At 41.2% G+C, this 17,958-nt stretch overlaps 1 protein-coding gene across 1 annotated transcript; it reads right to left on the reverse strand.

Annotated features, from left to right (window-relative positions):
* Positions 1 to 8,184: 8,184 nt before the first annotated feature.
* GADD45G (growth arrest and DNA damage inducible gamma) lies at positions 8,185 to 10,145 on the reverse strand. The gene is made up of 4 exons (XM_063457165.1): positions 9,940 to 10,145; positions 9,424 to 9,525; positions 9,064 to 9,277; positions 8,185 to 8,942 (listed from the first exon to the last, which is right to left on the reverse strand). The coding sequence occupies exons 1-4, from the start codon at positions 9,990 to 9,992 to the stop codon at positions 8,832 to 8,834; spliced, it is 480 nt and encodes a 159-aa protein (XP_063313235.1). The 5' UTR covers positions 9,993 to 10,145; the 3' UTR covers positions 8,185 to 8,831.
* Positions 10,146 to 17,958: the final 7,813 nt, after the last annotated feature.

Raw genomic sequence — 17,958 nt, forward strand, 5'->3', positions numbered from 1 at the left:
ACTTGGCATATCATGGTAATCACTTTTAGATGCATAAACTTGGCTTCTATCACACGGTCTGCAGCTCTGCACCCGGCGGAGCTGCAGACCGGAGCTGCTGGGCAGACTGAGTGGAGGGAGCCCGGCGGCATACAGGGCAAGCCGCCGGGCTCCCTCCTGGTGTCAGTCTGCTTGCCCGAGTCCCCTGCAGCCCTGGATGTGTGGGTCAGCGCAACCCACTGGGAATCGCCACTTTGGGAACCGCTGCCATATTGTATAGCACAAATATATGAGAATAATAGTGAAAGTAGCACTCACAAACGTAGAGCTAGTTTATGCATATGGCTCAAATGTATGATTTCTGTAACCTAAGTCCAAGAATGTCCAAAACGTGTTTCGCACTAACACAATGGCTTCCTCAGCTGGTGTAAGTTGCAGTCCTCCTTCTCTTTTAATCTGCCCACCTGTGACTTCCTTTCAGTTTCACTTCTTCTTCTCGTTTAATTATGCCTGTTAAAGGGCTACGCCAACCACCATGAGCACTTTGAAGTTGTCATTATGGTAGGAGTCAGTATGTGCAGTGTGTAAGCTGCACATACTGACTTATATTAAATTGTGTGCGGTGGGCTAGTTGCACCCCCAGTACATGTTCCAGGCTGCCTAATGTCACCTTCTCTATGAGAAGCCTGTGATTGGACTGCACAAGTCCTTTGTGATGTCACAAGAGGGTATTGAAGTCAGTGCCAGGAGCTTTGCCCTGAGCTAGATCCTAGGTAAGTAAAATTATATTTTTTACAGGTTTTAATGCAAACTCGGAGGGGGGGAGGGGGATTCATCGTGCCGAATAGTGCAGTTTAACCAGAAAAAGTCACCCCCTCCAAAGCGTTGGAGTAACCCTTTAACGGTTTATTTGTGTGTACTCAGATGTTCATCTATTTAGAAATACAAACATAACGCTGCTTTTTCCCTAATATTCTTGGAAAAAGACTGTTTCTGGGGATTTGTTTGTTTTCTATGAGCGTGTCCCATTGGCTTATTAGACAGAGAGGATTAACGTGGCGCACAGCGAAGAAACTGACACAAGCTGCTGGATCTGCTGAGAGTAAGAATAAATGGATTAGCAGTACTGGGAAAAGCTAATGAAGGAGGGGATTTCTAGTAAGAAAGAACATTCTCACCCGTTTTCCTAGCTTTTCTTTTATTTTCTATGAAATATTTTAAAGCTTAACTGATGTTATGATTGGAATTCATGTCAGGGTCAAAATATTGTGGTTACTTCTTAAATCCCTTTAAATTTGACCAAAATGTATTTATTGAAAGTCCTTGCCTCTAAAATACAATTATTTGATTAATCTTATTGCCTCCAATTTGTGGCATTTAAGAACTGTATCCGATAATGCACGTGGTTCTAATTTTCATGTTTAAATCCTTCATCCGTGCAAAGCTTTCAGTGGGCTGTGTATTCTCTGGTCATACCAAGAAATAGTTAAATATTCTGTAGAACCAGCTGTGAGCTGCGTTCAGTAGAAAACGAGGTTGGCAGAGGTTGGTGCAGCCTTTTAAATGTTCAATCTCTGTCCTACTTATCTCCCATTGGTTGCACACCAACAATATAGAACTTTGCATGTTTTTTTAAAGCTATAAACCTCAAATACCGTACATAGCCTGTAACAAAGATTCATTTCATTAAACATTGCATTTTAGCAAAAGGTCTTGATTTAATATTTTTGGATAAGCTTTCAAAATGATAAATAGTAAGCACATATTTCTGGCATTTAAACGATTATAACACTGCTTAATGTCTTAATCACACATATAAATAAATTAAATTGCATGAAAGGCTCACACAACACATGGCTTTACTCCTGGAGGGACAGTAATGCTTCACGATTACTAACTGCTAATGACTCATTGATGGCATTTAGTGCAAGCTAAAATGTTAGTATTGATCTGAATACAATAAAGTGTACATTACATCTGTGACCAGGAACTGTACATTCTACATGGTCAGATAACATAATAAGCTCTGAATCTTATCTCATTGTGGGTTACACAGCAACAGTAACTCCCACAACGCAAAAGCACATACTCACCTTAAAAATTAGCAATCTCTATTACAATGGAAAGCAAAAAAAGTTTAGTTTTTTTAAAAATCTGTTTTTAGAACTAAAACCATGTTTTTCATAATTGCTCAGCGTGGGCTTTCTGCAAAGACTGGGAAAATAAGTATTTTTAAATTATATATATATATATATATATATATATATATATTTATATATATATATATATAACACCCCAGTAAATACATACAATAGTGTTAGTGGAAGAATAAATAATGTACGAGAATGACAGTTACGCTTTATACAATCCATTGTTAGGAATTTTGCATACTGCTGGATCCTCAGGCACAAAAGGCAGCATAATGCTGTGTCTGGATTTCCACTTAAAAGAGGGGCATACAATACATTCTGCAACATGGATTGAAACTGTAGGCCTGGGGCTTTCCTTAGGTAGCAAACATATATGCAAATATTTCTCATTTTGTGTCAAAAAAGCCATTTATATGAAAAAATGCTATACACGTGATTTGCATTGCCGACTCCCTAAACACTCATCAATGCAGTTAACAGACCACAGACCCCAAAGACGAAAAGGGCAGAAAATAGGCAAATCCACCTTTTAAGGAAACAGTCATCTATTTTCTTCACTAAGCAATCTGGTGGTAGATTAAAGGGTCATACCAGACACCCCCCAATATTAGAGACAGTGTTCACCTTAGTTTACAGTTTATTATTGCTAGGTGTTTTGTTTTTAATTACTGATTTAATTTTTTTAATTTTTTTTTTATTATTTGTTTTGTTTCGTACGCTCACCTTTTCTGTCCCTCCTTTCTGAAGTGTTTCTCTTTTATTCACCAAATTTAGTGCTCTGCACAATGTCATGAGTCGGCTATTTGGGAGCTATGGGTCAGCTTTTCATGATTTTCCAATAACAATTCTATAGCAAGTAATTAACTATTTATCTGATAAAATTCTTCACAGCAAATGTACAACTTTAAAGTGACATTGCAGGGTATATGGGAGGCACAGATAAAGGATGTTTATAGAGAATACAAATATTTGTAGAAAGGTTTTAAAAGATGATCAAATAAGATTGCATAACTGTATCCTAATATTGCACCTAGTAGGTCTGGATTGGCCCTGCAAACACTGGGAGAGTCTAGGACACAGACAGGCAGAAAGACAGACAGTAGACACAGATGGCACAGTTCTATCCCGCAAAATATTTATTTACACTGCTTTCTACTCAAGGTATAACATGATATGATATAGAATCCCACTTTTAGCTTACCAGTATAGGATTTGTTAGGTAAGTGAACAAGTGGATCTCATGGTGCAAAAGATTTGACTTACGGTATGTGCACTTGCTGTTGGCCATGGTCACATCTTCTTTCTGTATACCTAATTGGTTTTATCAAAATCATTTTTATGTTTCATTTACCCACTGTACAGCACTGTGCATTATGTCAGTATCTGTAAATACAAATAGTAAAACCAGGGATCATCTGATCGGAAGCGAAAATCATTTGGAATCGCTATGGGCATGTTAACTGGTAGCTGTATAACACAGAGAGCTGTAATCATTAACGGTACTTTTATTATACATTGTATAATAAAATGTGCAAGGGTGGGGTGTGGAACACATGCAAACCAAGAAAGAGATTCTTCAGAAACTGTTGTATCAGATGGAACAGGGGAAATATTGGAATGAGGAAGCAGGTGCTCCTCTATAAGAAACAGGAAGCAGGTGTCCCTATATAAGAAAAATGAAGCAGGTGTCCCTATTAAGAAATGGAAAACGTCATGGTATCATGGGAAGCAGGTGCCCAAAGATAGAGACTGGGATGTAAGCAGAGATGGAGGGTTGCAGGTATCAGGCCCAGCAGGCAGCAGGGAGTATTGGAAAAAGGTATACATGACCAAACCAAAGATGACTGCATAAATTACTACATACCAAACACAAAACGAGTCTGAGGTTTTTGGGAAAAGTGAAGTTATATTAGGATAGGTTACTGGCAGGCCTCCCAAACCTTACCTCTCTGGTGGTCCTCTTCTGAAGGAACCTCACAATGCTGACATGCTGCATGTAAGTCTGCTCAGGGCAGCTCCGCACAGCTCACTGTGACTGGTGATGTCACTTCCTGCAAAACAAGCCGCATGGAGCTGCCCTGAGCAGTGTTACAGGCAGCTCAGTGAGGCTGTGTTCTGAGACAGGCACACTGAGGGGCAGCCTAGTGGGGTCTTTGGGAGGGCCCTATAGCTGTCCCTCAGTGTGCCCTGCACGGAGGACATGATTAGTAGCAGCAGGGGCCCGCGGACCGCTATGCGGGCCCCTTGCTGAGTGCAGGCTGGCTGGGGAGATTGTTTAACTCCCCAGCTCAGCCATTACTTACTGCAGCAGTATGTGGGGCTCGGGGCCCCCCAGGACCGCCAGGCCCATGACAACTGTTATGGTTGTCATGCCCTGATGGCGGCCCTGGGTATTGGTCGAAACGCGTTGTGCTATAGTTTTATCGAAATAAAGAGCAATCTTGCATTTTATACCTGGTTCCTGTATTATCATCCAGACGAATAACGTTATTTTCCTGGGGGACCTGCATCTCTTTTCCAGTACCAATATTGGATGTATGAACACGCCATCACAGTTTAGAGCCGACTTACATAGCTCTTTATATTGTGAGTGCTACAAGTTACTTTCTATTTTATATTTTGAACATACATATTGCCCTATGATGAATGTTTTTATGATTATACCTTGCAGATATAAATACAGTAACTTCTATATACCATTGTGTATGCAAACCACCTTTTTTTTCTGTACCCATTCGTTCATGTAAGTGTTTTTTGGTAACATAACACTGGGTTGTGTTTAGACGCACTGGGATATACTATTTTTATATATCTTATTTGATTTTTAGCGCCACTTACCCATTTCTTGTATTCATCCAACTTTATATTTATACTAAAATAGATGTTTTAAGGCAGGGATAAGCTGGACAGATATCTGTCTCTCTGGGACGGTGGGTCAGAGCTACAAAACTGTGACTGTCCCACCAAAATCAAGACAGTTGGCAGGTATAGACTGGCTTCCCTGTGTACCAATAAAGGTAGCAGTTCACACCAACATATACATGTATGTTACACAGACACAGGACACGCAACACATGGCTGCAAGCATGGATAAGCCAAACCACATTCCAGGAGTCACAGGGTGCTGGCAGGCCAGGCACAGGTTTACAAAAAATAGACAGGCAAAAATTGGTACTCTGATTCATAGCTGATTAGAGCTGTTTTGCAGCTGATGTAAATTCGTTGATGTGCATATGGCAGTAGAAACCAGAATTGATGAATAATCTGTCATTTAATGGCAAGCTAAAGGCTGCTTTCTAAAAAACAAAAAGTGAATACAAGTAGGCCCACATTCAGTGGTGTATCCTGGTTTTGTGCTGCCCTAGGCAGGACAAAACTCAGGCGCCCCCCCTTCCCCCCCCCCCCCGCGCCACCCCCACCCAACCTTTCCCCCCGCCCCGCATTCTAAATACACACACACACATTCACTGACAGATACGCGTACACTAGCTAACAGAAACACACACTCGCTAACAGAAACACTCACACTCAGTAACAGACAAACACACTCACTAACAGACACACACTAACAGACACACACTCACTAGCAGACACACACACTCACTAACATACACACACACACTCACAGGCAAACACAAACACTAACAGACACAGAAACTAACAGACACACACACACACTAACAGACACACACACTAACAGACACACACACTAACAGACACAGACACTAACAGACACAGACACACACTCACCCACCCACATTAACACATTTTTTAAAATTTATTTTTAACACATTTTTTTTAAATTTATTTTTAACACATTTTTTTTTTTTTTTTTTAACACTTTTTTTTAATTTATTATTAACACTTTTTTTTTTTAATTTATTTTTAACACATTTTTTTTGAAATTTATTATTAACACGTTTTTTTAAAAATATATTTGTAACACATTTTTTTAAAATTTAACACCCTGGGGGAATGCTGGGGGGAGGGGGGGTGTCTCTTCCTCCCTGGTGGTCCAGTGGCTGCTGGGCGATCGGGCGGCACTCCCTGGCGGGCGGGCGGGCGGCCGGCGAGGGAGCACTTCCCCTGAGCTGTCTGCTCAGCTCCCTCGCAGGCCTCAGAGTGAGGCTGGGAGCCGGAATATGACGTCATATTCCGGCTCCGCCTCCCAGCCTCACTCTGAGGCGCGCAAGGGAGCTGAGCAGACAGCTCAGGGGAAGTGCTCCCTCGCCGGCCGGCCGGCCGCCAGCACCGCCCGACCGCCGGCATGTCTGTTAGCCACAAGGCTAACAAGTCATTTGCCTTGGGCATTTGGGGGCGGCTTTTTTTGCCGCCGCCTGGAAAATGCCGCCCAAGGCAAATGCCTTGTTTGCCTCGCGGCTAATACGCCCCTGCCCACATTCAGTGGTTTGCCAAGGGCTGTAAAACAGCCCACATAGGGCGTATATAAAACTTTGCATTTTTTCCTTTAAATTTATTTTTCAAATGTGATAGGTAATTGGGGGAAATCCACAACCCCCTCTTTTCGGGTCTCCATATGTCCTAGGACCCAGCCCAAGACTAATCCCTTAAACTGGGATTATGTGTTTAACTCCTACCTCACAGGTGGGGTGGAGAATTGTCCAAATCATTTTGATGGATAACCTCTGCAAGGTATTTAAACAGCAACAGTAGCAATACAGAAATATTACTTATGTATAATTATATTGTAATGCATTACTTGGCCTACTGAAAAAGTAATGTTGTGTTGTGAATAATTAATTCTCCAAGGTTGATCAGATTTTGTAGTTTTGGGGTTTTAACCCCTTAAGGACACATGACATGTGTGACATGTCATGATTCCCTTTTATTCCAGAAGTTTGGTCCTTAAGGGGTTAAAGCCCATTGCATGAGTTCCATGCTGAATGAATTCAGTACCTAACCTGCTTTAGAACAGAACAGCTCTCTATTATTGTGGTAAACCATAGTTTTGAAGACTTGTATTCCAGCATTAGTCTAATATACATATGATAAGCAGGATTTACAGCACTGGCCTTTGGTAGGGTAAGCACAGTGTACCTCTTTAATCAGAAGAGTTTACATTTTCTTCTACTAGGCTAGGAAAATTGGTTTCTTCTTGCTCCTAAAGCAGAACATACTGACCTTTTTTCTTAGAACACAGTAGCTGTGTACACAAACCGAGCCTCCTCCGTCAGAATATTCTTTAAATTACAATACCAGATATTGTTCCAGGATACTATTCCGTCACTAACTTTGTGTTCCTTTGCCACAACTTACTTTCCACTCTTGGCAGTAACGAGTGTTCTCGTGTAGGGACATAATGCATATATAGGGCACAATGTGTGCAAAGTAGTGCTTTGGGAAAACAGGTCTAAATCTGCAATTATAAGAGGGCTGTGTGTTTAATGCTATTTGTTCAAGAATAGGTAGTACAGAACACCTTGTGTGGAAACCACTGTTTGGTTACATTAACTATTAAGTACAAAGATCCAGTTTATTGGAAACATGCATCTGGAGATGTGTATGTGGATATTTTTATATACACACACTTTTATTTAAAAAAAAAAAAAAGAAATAGGGAGGGTGGGGGAACCACTACTGTTCAGTGCTGGCTGCTGGATAATCCCTGGCACAGGGCCAGCTGCAGAAAACCCCTATTTGTGTAGTGTAAAGTCTTATCTTTCTATACACCATCAGCTAGAACTCACTCATTAGACATTCAGCCCCTTTAGTCTTGCAAGCTGTTCCGATAAGCAGCTGTTGTACAAAGTCTGAGAGGTCAGATGATCACCATGAATAGAATGCACTAGGCTCCCCCAGTCTTCATTTTTTTTTCCTGTAGCAGCAAGCTCTATTCATGAAAGCCAGATAATGTGCACTTAACAAAGGCTGCAGCTAGAATCACTGATTTAGAAAAAAAAAATAAAAAAACACAAAAAAACCCACACATTTGGCTTTTAGGGAATACCAGTAGTAGCCTATGTTACTGACCCAAGTGTTTCAATATAAAATTATTTCAAGCAGACAACGGAAATAAAGTTTCAATTTTTTTTTTTTTATTGAAGTACATATTTGAAAATTAACACCAGTATCTGTGTTAAAAAAATTAATTCATATAGTATTTCAGAACAGTGCCAGGTTAAAAAAAAAAAGTAATGATGTTAACAGTCTTCAAACAGCAGGATAGATGGTATTGCACTGTATAGGATTTATAAGCTGCAGAGCAGCACTTAAAGTCTCAACTGCTGCAATAGCATAGTCCAGAATCCATCCTCTTTGAATGTGTTTCACAGTCTGAGCATGCCAGAAAGCTCCAAAAAAAAAAAAAAACAGTTCAGAATATGTTGTCGCTCTTCAGCTTGTTGTTACCGAATGCCCATCTTAAAGCTTTCCACTGACGGCACTTCCACCCAGCCAGCATAAATGCAGAATTCTACTTCGGTCCACAATGTTTGACTGCCGCAACAGTGCCAGTCCTGTGGTATAAGGCGTTGCACCAATTGGTATGAACCACTCAATTTCTTCAAGTTTCCACCTTACTCTATTGCTCCACAAGAGCCAACTTCTCGCCAGTCTCAGCGGGATAATCCAACTTCAACCAGCGTAATCCCCACTCTGGGAACGCTGCTGGCCCATCCAGGTGCACAACACCATGATAAGAATGCAGAAAAGATTTCACAATCTAATGCCCAAATTAGTCCTTCACTCTGGCAGTGCAATAGAAGGCACCCAGTCGTTAAGATTGCGACTTTCTTCGCAGAATAGACCAAGTTTTTCTAAAGCGGGATCTTTCCAGGCATCCTCGTTGGGATTCTGAGAAAGGAAGAGGAACAGAAAGTTCATGAGTACATTGTTTCAAAAGAAAAAACAGTCAAGTCACAGCCAAAAGGCACACAGCCAAGTCAGCAAAGATAAGCAGGAACAAGACACTTACCGTAATAAGGATGCAATGCAGATCTTTGGGCTCTTCGGAATCATCAGTGCTTCCCAGAATTTCTGCTAGTTTTTCTGTGTCATTCAGCCTGACAATATTGATGTCGTTTTCACAGCAGAAAGCCTGAATTAGAGTGAAATGAATCTGCAGGGCAATGTCACCCTCGTCAATCTCATCAGCTGCCAGAATACAGAATGTGACGTTGTCAGGATCTCTGTAGAAAGAAGAAATAAATAAAAAAAAACGATTAGTTCTGCTGCCAGGAAGCCACAAGTGTAGATCTGTGTAGGGGTAGTGTTTTGCGTGTGTGCATGAGTAATGGGTGTGCGTGGGATCTATGCAAGGGAGTTAGATACTTACACATTCATTACTTTGGCAGACTCATAGACTCCAACGGTCAGACACTCCTGTCTCTGGGCAGAGAGCAGCAATTCGTGCAGGGCTTTGCCAGCTTTGTGCATCCTACAGAAGATATAAAAAATAACATGCATTTAAAATCTGGGCTAATTTAGTAAAAAAAAAACATGCAGGCAACAGAAAAGAAACAGATTTCTAAAAAGAGACTAAGTACTAAAGCTCCTTATATGGAATGTGCAGACCAAGCTCTGAACACAGACAGCCTTATTGCAGAGACAGGCAATGCTGGAGCTCAATAAGCTGATCTCACATGAAGATTGCAATGCAAGGCTACATTTAAAAAAAAATATGAAGCTACATTATGATATGCAATAGATCAACAACCAAAATCGCTCTAATCCTGAAGCTCCCAATGCATTTGTAAAGCCGGATCATTCCCATCTCTGCATCCCATATAAGGTTCTAGAATAAAACCGCAATAAATCCCAGTAAAATCCAGCAAGGCAGGCAGATAATTACCTGTCACTGCTTTCAACAACGGTGTCCTGTCCGTGAACCTCTTCCAGAGTCATGGTTCGAGCTGAATGCAAGTATTCCGAGAGGATGTGTAAAAGCAAAGAGATGGCAAATATCCACAGAGCAATAGGCTGTAGTGCTGGGCTCGAGTAATAGTCCAAGAAGGCAATGTTGTATCAAGTCAATCCAAAGAGATCAGTGTATTCTCAGCTTCGAACGCTCGTATTTATAGCGAGAAAGGCGTGGGCGGGGCTACTGCCACTCCACCTCTGTGATTGGCTGTAGGGGAAGGCATTGTAATGATAATGAAGAGACAGAACGTTGTGGCTCGTGCCAGAAGGCCATGTGGGGGGAGGGGGCTGACATGAGGGGCAGAATGTATGTCCCTAGGGTGGGCGCACACAGGGAGGGTGTGGGGGGATTTTTACAATGACTCAAGTCTGCAGCCTTTGTAATGCTGTTACCAGGCAGACTGGAGCCTTCAGATCTGATCTTTATTTTTTTTTTTACAAGAGTAAAGAGAGGACATCAAAAAGCCCAGTAAACTTTCAATGTGTGTCATTGTGCCCAGAGATACCCCAAACACGTAACAGAATGTGTTCACTCCTGAGCTGTGTACACACTGTGTGTTCATAGTGCAATGTGATCTATGTGCAGTACAGAGCAGAACATACTATTTGTTCTATATAGGAGCAGCTACAATCAACCTGCACTTTTTAACCCACTGAGGGCACACATGACAGCAAGCACTATATCTTGGAGAAATAAAAATACATTTTGTAACTTGTGAAAAATAAATTTGGGGGGGGGGGGGGGGGGATTGTGATGAGCAGTTTTTTTTTTTTAATAATAGAGGCTCGAGTGTGCAATTCTAATGGGGGCAGGGGGGGGGGGGGTTGTGATGAGCAGATTGTGCATGGCACACGCTGCTACTTAGCATTTGTATAGGAGTCACACAATAGCGGAGAGGTCTGGCGTGTGGCAGTTTGGACATCAGACAATCAGTCTTTTTCCCTATTTCTGCAGATACATATCATCCACCTGCCACTAGAGTGGGGGAGATCTGCTAAGGGGGAAGTGCAGCTTAAATGGATTTTAGCAATCTGCTCCAGATGAAAGTCTGCCTCCAACCCCCTATCCCCTTTAAACACTATTCATTATGTTTCGGGGCTTCCCTGCTCCCTTTAACCATGTGAGCACTGATTGCCATTATGCTTGCTAAAACAAAGTCCCAGGGGGTTTTGCTTGCACGCGTAGCACATCTATATGCACAGAATGTGTGCCACTGTTTTAATATCAATCATTAGAAAACAATGCTGTTTTTGTGCAGCGTTAAGATCCATGCAATCCAGCACTATACATCGGTTGGCACTGTACTGATCTGCATGCACGGCCCCAAAAAATAAATTGCAATATTATTGTTATGGGCTGCCTGACACATGGAATCAGACTAGACAAGGCTAGACTTAGAAGAATGTAAACCACCGACAGTGGAATCCTGGAGTTTCTAGACAGAGAGGTAAGCACTTTAGCAGACAAATCAAATAGTCACCGGAGCCTTCATTCCACAACACGTTCTTTTTTCATTACATACATGTTGATCGTTTATTTGAAAATTGTAACAAAGTGCATAAACAAGACTTCTCTTACTCTATTCGATTGCGAGAGCTTGCAACATATGTATCAGATGAGCTTCCGAGCTAGCCCAGCAATTAATGGGTTAATGTTCAGGTTTTATTTTTCCAAACAAGTAGAAAGGTTGTGATAATGTTCTGCAGAAGGGGAACTTTGCATAGCTGCCAATAATAACTTTCTTTCCAGCTCTCATGTTTACTGCTTAGAGATGTTTTCCTGGTATTGAACATTATTCAACACTGCCTGTGCTAGGAATCGCTTTCATCTAATGATTGATAAAGTAGCGCCACCTGGTGTCCGTGGCTGGTCATACAAGGCTGACCACATCTAACCTTGTGCCATAAACACTTGCCTCAACTTGTCCTGAAATCCCTTGTTCAATGGAGGAAAACATCTGACACCCTCAAATAACCCACACTCACATATACAGAAAAGCAGATCTGGTCAGCAAAAAATAAATAAAAAAACAAATCTGATTTCCTAAATCCAGTTTATTGCCAGCAGAGTTTCCTGGTACTGGGGATTATAAATGAATCTCAGTAAACTGCTCAGAGAATATACAGGAAATGCAGCCATCTCTAAAATGAGGTGCATACTTCGCATCTCATTTAGAAATCAATGTATGTTTGAGATTATTTCCTGGAATTCTACATACAGTATTTTAGAAGTTATTCGAGGAAGTGGACAATTTTCACCTTGCCATCTTTTCTGGTCCTAATGGGATTTTAGTTTTTCTTAATTAAACAATGAGTGAAATAAGGGAAACATTTGGTGGAGACTTGTAAGGACTTGTTCAGATTATTTTCAAAGACAGATTTCCTTGACTATAGCAGATCAGTGCTGTCCAGACACCCAGTGTTCTTATATAATAGCAGCAAATGAGATTCTAAATTTTGTTTTTAATTAGCTTTTTCTTTTAGGCTACAATAGGCTCTCATTGACTGATTCTCATCCTCAATTAAAGTTTTCAAACCACTTTGAATATTAAACAGTTTCCTCTTTCCTAAAGTATATTTCTAGAATTATTAGAATGGGTGGGGGGGGGGGGGGGCACCACTTTGCACATAAAATCAGCTAACAGACAACTAGGAATCAGGGCACCACCAGAAAGGATGAAATATTGACAGCATTTGCATTTATTGCTTGAGCAGATATTTCATGAGTACACAGCTATGCACACATGGAGCTGGTATTGTTTCCTAAGCTAACCTGCACAAATATTGCTCTCAAGTGCCAGATATACAGTGAAGATGCGCCCCCGTGTGGCCAAATATTAGAAAATCTGTGTGCAATATATGTACTGATAAGTTTCTTTTCTTTTTTTTTTTTTTTAGCAATTTGGGTCAATGATAAGAAAGACTGGTGCTATTTAGACATGAAATATATGTTTAGTTATGTTAATAACTTTTAATAAACATACATAAAGTAAAATGTTTTTAGGATGTTCAAGAGTACTTGTTTGTGCTGCACTGATTTTTATTAACAAATATTTCTATACTCTAATGAATGTATTTTCTGTTGGATAATTCAGTAAAAATATAGTTTAGTCTCCAGATAAACTCTTGTAAGCAGCTAAATACCTACCGTTCATTTGTATGTGACTTATTTTTATAATCAATATAAAAATCTAAACAAATAAACGCAATAATTCAATTGATTGACAGAAAATCCAATGTAGTAGCCTGCTGGCAGCCTGCTTTCAGTCATACAAACTTGGGGACAATGGAGCAAGTGAAATACTATGGAATTAATTATTTTGGAATGATTTATTTCCTAACATTTCTGCAGCCATCACCCTTCCCCCTTTAACTTCTGCTATTCCATGCTGCCTGTTAACAATGCAAATCCCCCTCCTCGCCACACACAGAAACACTACTTGGGTGGAGGACACAGCTGTTGTCCTTTCTCCTGAAGTTGAGCACACATGCAAATTTTGATCACACCCAGGACAGACTTTCATCTGGTATTTATAAACAGAAAATCAAAATACATATAGCAGTTCACTCAAAGGCCTTAAATCCAAAGTCTTAAAAGCACAATAATATGGCAATGCTTTTGGGGGGGAAATTAAAAGGGAACTGACAATCTTAAGGTCAGTAAGCACCACTGACTCTGTCAGTAAGCAACGAGTCAGTAAGTACCACTGACTCGTTTAGTAGACTGAGGAGTATGTTGGACCTAAGTAGAAAATACACATCGGTAATACTTTTTGGTGTGCATCATTTTAATTATCTATATTCATTTTTTTTTGTCAATCTTTATTTTATTTGTGCATTGAGATAACAAACATGCTTGCACTGCCACAACAGCAAATGTAAGCTAATATGCAGACAAGTATAACAGTGTGGTATTAAGAAACTTTGCACATTTTTGTTATGAGAATCCGATTATGGAACATGGTAAACATTAAACAGTGAGTATTACCAAGCTGCGCCGAGTTCCGCTCACATGTTAAAGCAAACTAGTTACAGGTTAAGGGTAGGTTACTCGTATATCAGCGGTACGCTTATTGTACATTATGCTTTTTCACAGGCTAGGTTGTCACTCGGAGCAATCATAGGCACGGATGAGTACATCCTGTCATATCATGAACATACCCATACATGTGGCAATTGTTAAACTCAGGCTGAAGACGGTGCTGCGCTATATAAAAGTAAGGCACCATAGCAGAGTTACAGTGAGGGAGAGGAAGGAAATACCAAGAAATTGCCAGGCAGTAAACATTGTTGAAACTAAGCAATGGATAACACAGGGTTTTCGTACATATAATAGTAGTTATTTATACAGGCTATCGCGTTTGAATTGTAAGTGGTTTACAGGCCAGGTCTTGTGAGTCATTGTAACACAAGTATCGGTCAAGCGTGTTTACGTTATAAGCGGGCCCTACTGCATAACATTGGTTGTGGCCGTATGTGTAAACTATATACAGGCTAGAAGGCTTTAGGTTAAGAACAGCTTGAGTATTACAGGTATCTGTTAAGTAAGCAGTCAAAGCTAGTGGTGTTGGGCTTTTTGTCAGCAGCCTTAAGTCAGAACATGTGATATTTACCCCCCAGCTAGCCTACCCTGCACCACCGAGCATCTATAAATAATAAGCAATTCAGGCATGTAACCTCTATGAGGGAGTGCTGTGCTGATTCCGATGAATATGCTAGCTAGGCAGTGAGTCCTGTTTGTTTCATGTCGGGTCAGTCTGGTTACCACTAGCATAGAAGTGTTACAGTCCCATATCAATGAACCACTTGCGGAGACCTGTCTCGTTGTAAGCTTTGTCCTGCTGCTCGGTTTGGCCATGTATAGAGTGTCCTGGTGCCCAGTTCGTGCTGTAGGGCGTGTATCTCACCCTCATTCAACCGACCCCTCTTGCGGGCCATGCCGGTGTTGTTGCCGTGTGGCAGCCGTCGTCTATTTCAGAGCTTTTTGGACGGTCGTATCCCGGGAGGTTGTTGCGTCGGGGCTGCACCCACTCAGATCCTCCAGCCCGGGGTGTTGCGGGAAGCACTTCCCTGTGTCCTCTGTACCCCATGCCGTACGTGGTGGGGCCATGGACCCTCCAGAACCTCGCTCTCCCGAAGCCCCTTTGGGTGTGTGGACTGTGGGTCGGATTTCGTTCCGGTATGCCTCCCTGCCCAGAAGGAGGTTTGTTGTACCGAGTGGGGAGGTGGAATCTTCGTCGGTTATGTTGGGTTGGGCGGTTTCGTTGGTCTCGCGTGCGTCGCTGTTGTTTCGCAGCGGCCATTTTGTGCCGTCCTCGTGGCTGTGGTTGTGAGGGGGTGCCATGCTTAATTTCTGCGTGTGGTTGCAGACGCCTCTCCAGCCTGAGCCAGAATGCTGCGAATATTGCGTCCAGCCGTGTTTTGTAATCAGCTTCGTCGGTAAGGCTTGCGTTCATTAACTCCGTGCTCTCCCCGGGTTGCTCGAGTGCTGTCATAGCGGCAGACCCAGGGGCACAGCGAGACCGCTGGGTTTCAGGCTGTGTTGCGGGGGTGTTTCTCTATATTCATTTTTAACCCTTTGTCCGCTGACTGTATAAACATCCCGCAGATAATGTAATTTATTTAATTCACTCTTAACACAAGATTTGCTAAGGAATTTCATGAGCAATTTCTGAGCTAACCTTGTATCATAGCAAACCTCAGCACTCGGCAGAATAAGTGGTTTAATGGTGGTTTATTCGATCATCACAGAAGTGCAACATCTCAAGTGTCTTACTAGAGAAATGGCTGAAAAAAGACACAGTGTTGAAACATTGCCCTTCTGTGATGACCGAATAAACCACCATTAAACCACTTATTCTGGCGAGTGATGAGGGTTCCTATTTAGTGTTATTGATTTGCGCACTGGAACAAGAACTCGATCTGCGGCATAGATTGGTGTTTGCACTGGGTGCTTCACACATGAAAAGTCTAAAGTGGGTCATGTCAGCTGAGGAGTTCTTTATCCCTGAAATCGGTATTGCTGACCAATTCGATTTCCAGTGAGGCAGGAGGCCAGGCTGTAGATGCCTCAAGAACCTCAGTTTTAGTCAAACTGCTAGAAAATGGTGTACCCAAAATTGAGGGACCACAGCCTTCCAAACCATACATTCTACAACTGCTATATACTTAGACTGGAGGCCGAAACGATCGTCTGGGGTTGCTGTATCTCTCGTGCAGAGAGAACTTGCTGGTATTTCGGTTCTGGACTGCTCGTATTGATGGGACCAGTCTGATATGCTTCATATATGTTCTCTCTGTAATGGCACAAGTGAGCAAGAACTATTTTGAGACGTGAGCGGGGATTTACTGAAGGACAAACTACTGATTTTCTCTAAGCTTTTGTCCAATAATAATAATAGTTTCCTGCTCAATGTGTTTTGTGTGATTTTGTAATCTTAATATGTCGATAAGCTCCTATTAAAGCAGGAGTTAACATTATCTTTTTCAGATAGAGAATTCACTAAAATGGAGAAAAGGGAACATTTAATCCATCGCTGCATGTTTGAGATGAATCAGCTTTTGAGTAATTCATTAGGTCACTTTTGTGCCTCTGTCCTTTTATTTCCTGGAATTAGAAATATACGGATGCTCGATTAATGAACAATATCAAGTACCTGATGGCAGTTCATTACAACGTGTCACACACATACCATTTTCTTTATGAGTCACCAAAGTCCAAGAACTGTGCAAGGAAAGTCCAAGTCCGTTCTCATGGGAGATGACAGCATTCCAAGCAGCTCATAAGCCTGCTTACAGTAGTTCTGTACACGCAGTGATGAGCACGCACCATGCACACTGCTCTCTGCATAATTATATGTCTGAAATTACAGGAAGTAATCTGTGTTTCATCAAGGGATATAGTTTCATATGGATCTCACAACTCCGAGCATACTGTGATGAGCATTAATTCACAGTAATGTTTTCAAGGATGTCTGATAAACAGTTTACATCTGACAAACATTGTTTTTTAACCCTTCAATGACCAAATATTGCACTTTTGCTGTCATGATATTTGATACTTAAATACCTTATGCCAGCATGAATTGGCCAGCTTATTGATCAATGACAGCACTGTATCATTGTACAGCACCGCAGAACATGGCACTTTATATATAGTAATATTAATAATACAGCCCTGTAATCGTCATCTGACTGAGATAAGATCCTTGTAGAAAAGATTGCTATGCTTGTGTTGACCATTTCAGGTCTTTAAGAGGTTAAATGAGGATGCCCAAAAGATATACATCCAGTTGTTCTAGAAACACAACTCCCATGATTCTTTGCCTGTCTTATGTCTTTCTGGGTTTGGGAGTTCCAGAACAGCTGTAGATTCTTGGCGTTATGCCACCCCAGTGTTAAATCATATGTGTTTATTTAGTAACTGGAGCACATTTGATTATCATTTATATTGGATAGTGTCCCTGTGCTTAGTATATGTGTATGCGCGCGTACGCATTCTAATTAGTGAAGAATTAGTAACAAATTCCTAGTATAGCAGATAATTAGGAGAATCCCTTGCAGTTCTGCAGTGAAGATAACTTCATTACATAGAAATACGTGCAAATTGCATTATAAATTGCAATGAACAGCCTTTCTTCAACTTGTTATGAACCTTCCTTCCTAGAGAAAATTAACAGTAAAGTGAAATAAGGCACCTTTAGCTCTTAACAAGAGGTAGGTGAAAATGAGAATTCCTGCCTCTGGGCAAATTTGTGTGTAACTCCACCACCAATTTTAATCTCATGATTCTTAGATGGTCCTCAACCCATCCCAAACTAAAATATATATTCCTGTAATAAGGCTCCCATCATAATGAACTGGACTTAGCAGGGATAAATCATTTGATGACTGTGTTATTATTAAAATGTGAAAGGCCATGGAATGACCAGGAATTGAAAATTATAGGCTG

The sequence above is a fragment of the Pelobates fuscus genome, chromosome 5, assembly GCF_036172605.1.
Source record: "Pelobates fuscus isolate aPelFus1 chromosome 5, aPelFus1.pri, whole genome shotgun sequence".
In the NCBI taxonomy this organism is placed as follows: Eukaryota; Metazoa; Chordata; class Amphibia; order Anura; family Pelobatidae; genus Pelobates; species Pelobates fuscus.

Excerpts from the sequence above, each read along its gene's own strand:
- GADD45G (XM_063457165.1), bottom strand. The coding sequence starts at position 9,992 with ATGACTCTGGAAGAGGTTCACGGACAGGACACCGTTGTTGAAAGCAGT. Across the intron at positions 9,526-9,939 it reads GTTGTTGAAAGCAGTGACAG|GATGCACAAAGCTGGCAAAG; the intron begins GTAATTATCTGC and ends TATCTTCTGTAG. Across the intron at positions 8,943-9,063 it reads TGCATTGCATCCTTATTACG|AATCCCAACGAGGATGCCTG; the intron begins GTAAGTGTCTTG and ends TTCCTTTCTCAG.